The sequence below is a fragment of the Nothoprocta perdicaria genome, unplaced genomic scaffold, assembly GCF_003342845.1.
Source record: "Nothoprocta perdicaria isolate Ctin4 unplaced genomic scaffold, notPer1 scaffold_587, whole genome shotgun sequence".
Taxonomy (NCBI): Eukaryota; Metazoa; Chordata; class Aves; order Tinamiformes; family Tinamidae; genus Nothoprocta; species Nothoprocta perdicaria.
The window spans coordinates 1-9,564 of NW_020455851.1; the positions used below are offsets into that span (position 1 = coordinate 1).

The 9,564-nt window shown below is 52.8% G+C and overlaps 1 protein-coding gene and 2 gene segments (V, D, J or C); 2 read left to right on the plus strand and 1 right to left on the minus strand.

Moving 5' to 3' along the window:
- Positions 1 to 86: 86 nt before the first annotated feature.
- LOC112955615 lies at positions 87 to 951 on the minus strand (the record flags this gene model as incomplete). The annotated part of the segment is given in 3 exon segments: positions 87 to 511; positions 599 to 644; positions 853 to 951. Coding segments are annotated over 3 exon segments (570 nt in total), but the record flags the coding sequence as incomplete, so codon positions are not given.
- Positions 952 to 995: 44 nt separating this feature from the next.
- Positions 996 to 2,167, plus strand: LOC112955610 (the record flags this gene model as incomplete). The annotated part of the segment is given in 2 exon segments: positions 996 to 1,371; positions 2,061 to 2,167. Coding segments are annotated over 2 exon segments (483 nt in total), but the record flags the coding sequence as incomplete, so codon positions are not given.
- A 6,424-nt stretch (positions 2,168 to 8,591) lies between these two features.
- Positions 8,592 to 9,564, plus strand: part of LOC112955611 (putative GPI-anchored protein pfl2) — a gene marked incomplete at its 5' end in the record, with an annotated part of 2,875 nt that continues 1,902 nt past the window's right edge. The window contains one exon of the mRNA XM_026048935.1: positions 8,592 to 9,538. Coding sequence (XP_025904720.1) covers positions 8,592 to 9,538 — 947 coding nt within the window. The remainder of the gene's footprint in view (positions 9,539 to 9,564) is intronic.

Consider the following 9,564-nt stretch of genomic DNA (forward strand, 5'->3'; position numbering starts at 1 on the left):
GGTGGAGCTGGTGGTGGAGAACCCCTGGCTCCACGGCATTGGTGGAGCTCTCTGCACCGCCTGCAGCAGCTCCCGGCCACCAGCACCCATGAGGGCTTCCCAGGGGGCTCTTGGCCACCAAGAGGGTTCCCGCCGTCAATTTCATAAGCAGCAGGACCCTTCACACGGTGAGCGTCAACCCAAGCACCAGCAGAACCACCATAAGCCTTGGCGCAGTAGTAGGTGGCCGTGTCCTCCAGCTTGAGGCTGCTCATCTGCAGGTAGAGGCTGCTCTGCCCGTTGTCCCTCGAGATGGTGAATCGGCCCTGCACCGCCGATGCGTAGCTGGGGTAACGACCATCGTTGTAAATACTCGCAACGTATTCGGGCTGCTTCCCGGGCGGCTGTCGGAACCAGCCCATGCCGAAGCTGCTGAAGGTGAAGCCGGAGGCCTTGCAGGAGAGGCGGAGGCTCCCGCCGGGCGCCACGAGGCCGCCTCCGGCCTCCACCAGCTCCACGGCCGCCTGCAGCCCTGCGCACAACGAGAGGACACCGGGTCAGCGGCGCGGCGCCCACTGGGACCCCCCGTTGTCCCCCTTGTCCCCCCGGAGCGCCCTACCTGGCAGGGCGGCCAGGAGGCCCAGGAGGACGAGGCCGAGGCCGCGCTCAGTTCACAACAAGCGAGAGGCTCCAGTTCATTGAGGGCATCAACAGCGCTGCTGGGGACACCGGCTACGCGTCGGCGGTGCAGGAACGTGTCGCCGTGTGCAGGGACAGCGGGCAGAGCCGCCTCCAACCGAGGTCATTGGTCAACATCACTTGACCACCTCAGGCAGCTCAAGACCATCATCATCTATGGGTTGAACCCATAACGGTCTTGGCCACCCCAAGGGTCTTGGTGTCACCACCATCGTCCTCAACACCCGCGACCAACTCGAGCCCCTTCCCGGGCGGTTGTCTGATCCGGCCCATGGAGGAGCTGCTGAAGGAGAAGCCGGAGCCCCTGCAGGAGATGAAGGTCCAAGGGACTCGTGGAGCTGGTGGAGGCCGGAGGCGGCCTCGTGGCGCCCGGCGGGAGCCTCTGCCTCTCCTGCAAGGCCTCCGGCTTCACCTTCAGCAGCGTCGGCATGAACTGGTTCCGACAGCCGCCCGGGAAACAGCCCGAATACGTCGCGGGTATCAACAGCGGTGGTGGCACCGGCTACGCGGACGCCGTGCAGGGCCGATTCACCATCTCGAGGGACAACGGGCAGAGCAGCCTCTACCTGCAGATGAGCAGCCTCAAGGTGGAGGACACGGCCACCTACTACTGCGCCAAGGCTTATGGTGGTTCTGCTGGTGCTTGGGTTGACGCTCACCGTGTGAAGGGTCCTGCTGCTGATCAAACTGACAGTGGGAACCCTCTTGGTGGCCAAGAGCCCCCTGGGAAGCCCTCATGGGTGCTGGTGGCCGGGAGCTGCTGCAGGCGGTGCAGAGAGCTCCACCAATGCCGTGGAGCCAGGGGTTCTCCACCACCAGCTCCACCACCATCAGCACCAGCACTTTCATGACCACAGGTTCTGGATCCACAGGTTCTGGATCTTCTTATCCATAAATTCCGGATCCACAGGTTCTAGATCTTCTTATCCAGAGGTTCTGAATCCAGAGGTTCTGGATCTTCTTATCCAGATCTTCTGGATAAGATCTTATCTGGATCTTCCTATCTACTGTAACCCTATGGAGATGTGAGGAGACGCGGCCTCCTCCGGCCGTTGGGGACCCCCGTTGGCCAACGTCACGGCCGGGAACCTCCGAGGTGGCATCGAGGCCCCAAAACGGGAGGTGGAGGTCCCTTTTGGAGGCCCTTGGCTTCTCCTTCCCACTTTGGGGACATTTTGGGGGATGTTCCCCCCATCCCGACCCCATCCCCATGTCCTGGTGGCCTCCTCAGCCTCGGGACCCTCCATGGGCCATTGGTGGTTCCCGCCCGGCCTCCGTTTTCGGCCTCCAAACGGCAGATCTGCACCCAAAGCGCAGGTGCCAGGAGGGGATTTTTTTTTTATGGGAATTTTCATGTTTTTTTCCTATTTTCGTCCTCTCAGTTTCGGCTCTCGTTATGCAAACGGGCGCCCGAAAGCGGCAGCTGGCTCAAACGGGCGAGAAACGGCGTTTCGGCCCCAAAACGGCGGCGGCTCCGCCTCCAAACTAGCCGCGAAATAGCCACATATTTTATTGCAAAAATAATAATAATAAAAAAGGCAGATAAACGGCCATAGGGTTTCACAGAAATCGCGTTAAATTGATAAATGAATTGCAAGGAATTGGTAAATGAATTGCAAGGAATTGGCAAATAAATTGCAAGGAATTCGTAAATGATTTTCAAGGAATTGGCAAATGAATTGCAAGGAATTGGCAAATAAATTGCAAGGAATTGGTAAGTGATTTGCAAGGAATTGGCAAATGAATTACAAAGAATTGGCAAGTAAATTGCAAGAAATTGGCAAATAAAATGCAAGGAATTGGTGAATGATTTGCAAGGAACTGGCAAATGAATTGCAAGGAATTGTCAAATAAATTGGAAGGAATTGGTAAATAAATTGCGATCTGGTTGCAAATGAATTTCCAGAAAGTTGCCAAAAGATTGCAATATATTGGAGATTTAAAGGGAGATTAAAGGGAGATTGCAATGGAGCTGTGAATAAATCTCAGAATAAGTGTAAATAAATAGCAATAAAATTGCCAAAATAACAAGAAACATAGAGTGCAATCAACCGGACCTCGAAACAGACTTTTTTAGCCCCGAAACAGGGTGCAAAAATAAAATTGTGTTGTTGTTTCTGCCTCCTGACACCTGAATTCAAATTTTGGGCTTTCTGGGAACGCGAAGGGGCGGGAAACGGCGCCGCTTTGGCCCATTTGTGAAAAATATCTGCGAAAATAAGAGAAATTAAGGTAAGATCAAGCAAAATGAGATGAAATAAAATGGAATGAAGTGAAATGAAGTGAAATGAAATGAAATGAAATGAAATGATGAAATGAAGTGAAATGAAGTGAAATAAGAAGAAATGAAATGAAATGAAATGAAATGAAATGAAATGAAATGAAATAATGAAATGAAATGAAATGATAAAGCAAAGCAAAATAAAATGAAGAATAGAATAGAATAGAATAGAATAGAATAGAATAGAATAGAATAGAATAGAATAGAATAGAATAATAAAATGAGATTAAAAAAATAAGAGAAATTCACAATAAAAGCAAAATCCCCTCTTTGGGGACCCCTTTTCAATAATTTTAACATTTTTCTCTATTTTGCAGTGATTTTCCTTTGCCTTCTCCATTTGCAGGTGCCGGCTGCGGGAAACGGCTGCAGTGCCTCTTTTTTCCCGTAATATAGCCCAAAATGAGACTTTTTCCAAAGAAAATATGAGTGGTCGAAAATCCCCCTTTTTCTGCAGGCTGACTCATTTCTGTTCCGAAATTGTTAATTTTAGACCCTTCTGTCCATTTGCAACATTAAATAGCAATAATAATAATAATTAATAATGTGAAGACCTAAAACTGCAGGTTTTTTGCACCCAAAATCAAAGTTCTTCTCAAAATGATGCCAGGATTTATAGGAAAAAATAGTGCAAAATAAATAGGAAATTCTGGGGTTGTTGCATGCTTTTCCCTACAGAGATTTTAGCATTAAAGAACGGCCAAATGGCCTGAATTCAACCTTTTCGTCAAATAAAAATGTTGCAAATAGAAAATCTTGCAAGGAGAAAATGGTGCACAAAGAAAACGGTGCATTTTGCAAAAGGGAAAATTTAGCAAAAGGGAAATATTGCAAGAGAAAATATTGCACAAATAAAATGGTGCATTTTGCAAGGGGAAAATATTGCAAAGTGGAAATATTGTAAAGAGAAAATGGTGCAACAAGAAAATGGTGCATTTTGCAAAAGGGAAAACATTGCAAAATGAAAATATTGCAAAGAGAAAATATTGCAACACAAAAATGGTGCATTTTGCAAAAGGAAAATATTGCAAACTAAAAATATTGCAAAGAGAAAATGGTGCATTTTGCAAATAAAACAGCACAAAACCAAAATGTTACATTTTGCAAAGGGAAAATATTGCATTTGGGGGCTATTTTCCTCAGATATTTCTATATTTTAGTGAAAAAAACACATTATCAGGCGCCAAATCGGTGCTGAAATTGAACCGAGCACCTGGTGCCCCAATTTGCTTGCGGCCCTTTAAAGAACTATAAATATCTATTTTTTTTTCCGCTTTTTGCCCCAAAACATATTTTTTTTTCACGGCGGCGCTTCCCCTTTTCGCTCAGCTGGAGCCGAAAGCAAAACTCACATCTGCTGGGCCTCAAATGAGGGAAATCGGGGCGATTTTGGGCAATGGGGTAGGGGGGGCTACCGTGAGACCTGCCTTGGTTCTGCCAAGGAGGGTTTTGGGTAAAAAAAGCAGAAAAATGGGATTTCGAGGCAGGTTATAGGATCATGCATTGCATGTACGTGCTACATGTGATATATGTTGTTAAATTGTATATAGGTTATTAATAGCTCTGTGTACTGGGAGCCATACTGGGAAATACTGCGTATTCCGATGAGGGGCACTGGGCCGTACTGGGCCTTACTGGGCCATACTGGGAGGTCCCTGATGCCCTGTTGAGGGGCACTGGGCCGTACTGGGGGTTATTGGGCCATACTGGACCATACTGGGGGGTACCTGATACCATTGTGAGGGGCACTGGGCCATACTAGGCCATACTGGGAGGCACTAGGCCAAACTGGGGGGGCATTTGGCCATACTGGGCCATACTGGACCATATCAGGAGGTCCCTGAGACCAAGTTGAGGGGCATTGGGCCATACTGGGAGATATTGGGCCATACTGGTCCATACGGGGAGGCACCGGACCATACTGGGGGGCCTTTGGGCCATACTGGGGGATATTGAGCCATTCTGGGGGATACTGAACAATAATGGGCCATGTTAGGGGGCACTGGGCCACACTGTGGGATACTGGGTCATACTGGTCCATGCTGGGGGGCACTGGTCCATACTGTGGGATACTGGTCCATACCGGTCCATACTGGGGGGCATCTGAGACCAAGTTGAGGGGCATGGGGCCATACGGGGGGTATCTGATACCATTGTTGAGGGGCACTGGGCCATACTAGGCCATACTGGGAAGCACTGGGCCAAACTGGAGGGGCTTTGGGCCATAGTGGGCCATACTGGGGGGCATGTGAGGCCAAGTTGAGGGACTTTGGGCCATACTGGGGGATACTGGGCCATACTGGTCAGTACTGGGGGATATTGGGCCATTCTGGGGGATACTGGGCCATACTGGGCCATACTGGAGGACACTTGGCTCTCCGTCTCTTCCTAATCTGCCTAGCAACGCCCGCCGGCTCGGCGCTGATTGGTCGGACGGAGCAGGAGGGGGCGTGGCTCTCCAGAGGGCTGCTCTCCCCCCTCCTCTGCGCATGCGCAGGAGCGCGGAGGGAGGGGCCGGAAGTGCTCCCTCCCTTAGCAACCGTCCCAGAGCCCCCCCCATAGCAACCGCGGGGAAAGAAGAGAAAAGGGGGGGGGGGGGGAATGGGCAAAAATAGGCAAAAATGTGCAGAAAGGGGAAGAAATAGGGAAAAAGAGAGCAGAAATGGGGGAAAAGTGAGCAGAAATGGGGAAAAGGAGGCATAAGCGGGGAAGAAGAGGGAGAAATGGAGGAAAACGGGGGAAAGGGGGCAGAAAGGGGGAGAAATGAGGAAAGGGGGAGCAGAAAAGTGGGAAAGGGGGGGAGAAATGGGGGAATTTGGAAGAAATGGGGAAAAGGGGGAAGAATTGAGGGCGGAATGGAGAAGTGGGGGAAAATGGGGGAAAAGGCAGCAAAATGGGACGGAAATGGAGGAGAAGGGGGCAGAAAGGTGGGAAAAGGGGTAAAAATGGGGGGAAATGGGGAGAAATGGGGGACATAGGAAGAAACGGACAAAAATGAGGCAGAAATGGGGAGGGAGGAGAATAATTGGGGCAAAAAGGGGAAATTAGAGAAGCGGGGAGAAAACCCAATATTTGCCCTTTTCTGTCTCCAAAAAAATAAGAACCATTCAACTGTGCCTTTTTCCCCCAAAATACTGCTTTATTTTTCCAGTTCGGACAGAGCAAAGTGTCACAAAACACCCCAAAACCCCTTTAAACCCCCATTTTTAGGGCAATTTCTCCCCCTTTCTTTCTGATGCTTTATTTTGCCCCCCCTTTTTTCATTCTTATTTGCCTGCTTATTTGCATGTTTATTTGCCTTTTATTTTTTGCATTTTAATCGCATTTTTGAATCGTTATCATTTCTCTTTATCGCATTTACTCCTCATTGCATATTGAGGGGAAAAAGAAGAAATGGAGCCTTTTAAGTCACTTTTCCCCCCATTTTTCCCAGCTCGGCGCCGCCGCCAACCCTCGTTTCACCCTCCAGCTGAAAAGCTCCTTTTTCCTCCCTTTTTTCCCTTTATTTTCCTGCTTTTTGTGTTTTTCTCATCAGCATTCGCCCCGCGCCCGGGCGCCTTTTGTGGTGCCGCGGAGGTCGGGAGGCTGCCGAGGCCCCGTTTCGGGGCTGAAAACCCAAATGCTCCCATTTTGGCACATTCCTCTACATATTATATATTTTTGAATGCGTTGACCAAAAAAAAAAAAAAAAAAAAAAAAAAAAAAGAGAGAGAGAGAGAAAAGAAAAAAAAAATGAAAGGGAAAAAAGGCAATTTGAAGGAAAAAAAAGTTAATTTCCACTTTATCAGCGAAAATGCAACATTTTGCAGGGTGATTTTTGCCGATTTGGGAGGGATTTGGGGGGAAATTTGGGGCTTTTTGATGACCCTCCCGCCCAGAAGCCAAGGGGTTAAAGGCTTTTTTGCCCACCCTGAGCAGGCACAAAAGAAGGGGGAAAAAAAAATAACCAAACCCCACAAAAATGCGGGTGGATTTGGGTCTTTTTTGTGTGACCAAAACGGTGGATGCCCCCGCCCCGGGACGAGGAAATCGGGGGGAAAATGGGGTTTTTATTTGGGGGGGGCAGGATTTTTTGGGGGGATTGTGACTTTTTTTGCAGCACCCCCCTTACAAAAATCGCCAGTTTGGGCCCTTTCCCACCCATTAATAACTGCCCCCCCCTCAAATGTTGTTGCCCCCCGCCATGATGACGTCATCGCTTGGGGACACTCCCCCGATGATGACGTCATCGCTTGGGGACCCCCCCCCTTCCCCCTCCCCACACTGCTCCTGGTGACGTCATCCGCCCGCGTCTCCTCCTCTTCCTCCCGGAGCCGGAACCAGAACCGGAGCCGGAGCCAGAACCGGAGCCAGAACCGGAGCCATGGCCGAGCTGGGAGGTACGGCCGGACAGACGGACACGGGGTCCCCCCCTCCCCGTGCGGCCCTCCCGCCGGGATCCTCCGCGTCCGTCCCTCCCTCCCTCCCTCCGTCCGTCCATCCTCCATGTGCGGGTCTCTCCAGCCGTCCTTCCATGTCTCCGTCTCGTGTCCCTCCATCCATCTCCACCAGGGTCCTGTAGGTCCATCCCTCCATCCCTCCTTCCATCCCTCCCTCCCTCCATCCCTCCTTCCTTCCATCTCCAACATCCCACCTCTCCATCCCTGCACCCATCCCTCCCTCTGTCCCTCCCTCCATCCATCCATTCCTCCCTCCTTCTCCCCATCCCTCTCCCCATCCCTCTGTCCTCACATCCCTCTCCCCATCCCTCCACCCCTCTCATCCCTCCCTCCCTCCATCTCTCCCTGTCTCCATCCCTCTTCCCATCCCTCCATCCCTCCCTTCGTCCCTCTCCCCATCCATTTCTCCCTCCTTCTCCCCATCCCTCTCCCCATTCCTCCATCCCTCCCTCCTTCTCCCCATCCATCCCTCCATCCCTCCCTCTGTCCCTCTCCCCGTCCCTCCGTCCATCTCCATCCATCTCTCCCTCTCCCCATCCTTTCCTCCCTCCATTCCTCCCTCTCTCCATCCCTCTCCATCTCCCCATCCCTCTCCCCATCCACCCCTCTTTCCTATCATCCCTCCCTCCCTCTCTCCATCTCCATCCTCCCATCCCTCTCCCCATCCCTCCCTCCATCTCCATCCATCTCTCCCTCTCCCCATCCATTTCTCCATCCCTCTCCCCATCCATTTCTCCCTCCTTCTCCCCCATCCCTCTCCCCATTCCTCCATCCCTCTCTCCATCTCCCCATCCGTCCCTCCATCCCTCCCTCTCTCCCTCTCCCCATCCCTGCCTCCATCTCCATCCATCTCTCCCTCCATCTCCATCCATCTCTCCCTCTCCCCATCCATCTCTCCATCCCTCTCCCCATCCGTTTCTCCCTCCGCCCGTCGCATCCCTCTCCCCATTCCTCCATCCCTCTCTCCATCTCCCCATCCGTCCCTCCATCCCTCCCTCTCTCCCTCTCCCCATCCCTGCCTCCATCTCCATCCATCTCTCCCTCCATCTCCATCCATCTCTCCCTCTGCCCATCCATCTCTCCATCCCTCTCCCCATCCGTTTCTCCCTCCGCCCGTCGCGCGGCGTGCCCACGCTCCCGCTGTCCCCGCAGGCTCGGCGCCGGCGCCGTCGCCGCTGCAGCTGGCGCTGCTGCTGGAGGAGCTGCGGGTGCTGCAGCAGCGCCAGCTGCGCCAGCTGCGCCTCACCGAGGACATCCGGCGGCAGCTCCTGCTGCTGGCCGCCCCGCGGCCACCGCCGCCGCCATCGCTGACACCGCCGACATCATCGTTGGCATCGTCGTCATCGTTGGCATCGTCATCGTTGGCATCATCATCGTTGGCATCATCATCGGCATCATTGACATCATCATCGTTGGCATCATCATCAATGGCATCACCAATGCCATCACCATTGACATCGTCGGCATCATCGTCCTCAGCGTTGACGTCATCATCATCGTTGGCATCACCGTTGACATCATCGTTGGCACCATCATTGACTTCATCGTCAATGCCACCATCATTGACATCATCAACGGCATCGTCGTTGACGTCGTCGTTGACGTCGTCATTGGCATCGTCGCTGTCACTGACGGCGCTGGCGCCGCGGCACCGCTGCCGCGCCAAGGCCGCGGGGACCGCGCGGCGCTGGGGCCTCCGGGTGCAGCGGCACCGCGCGGTGACGCCCACAGCCATGGGGACACCAGCAACAGCCATAGTGACACCGACACCCATGGGGACACCAACAACCCCCATGGGGACACCAACGACCAAGGTGACACCAACCATGGTGACACCAACAGCCATGGTGACACCAACAGCCATGGTGACACCAACACCACCCATGGGGACACCAACAGCCATGGTGACACCAACAGCCATGGTGACACCAACACCACCCATGGGGACACCAACAACCCCCATGGGGACACCATCAACCATGGGGACCCCAACCATGGTGACACCAACACCCGTGGTGACACCAACACGCGTGGGGACACCACCAACCCCCATGGTGACAGCACCACCCGCGGTGACGGTGACGGTGACGGCAGCGGGCGCCCTGCTGCTCCCTGCTGCCAAGGCTGCCCATCACCACCACCACCACCATCATCATCATCATCAGC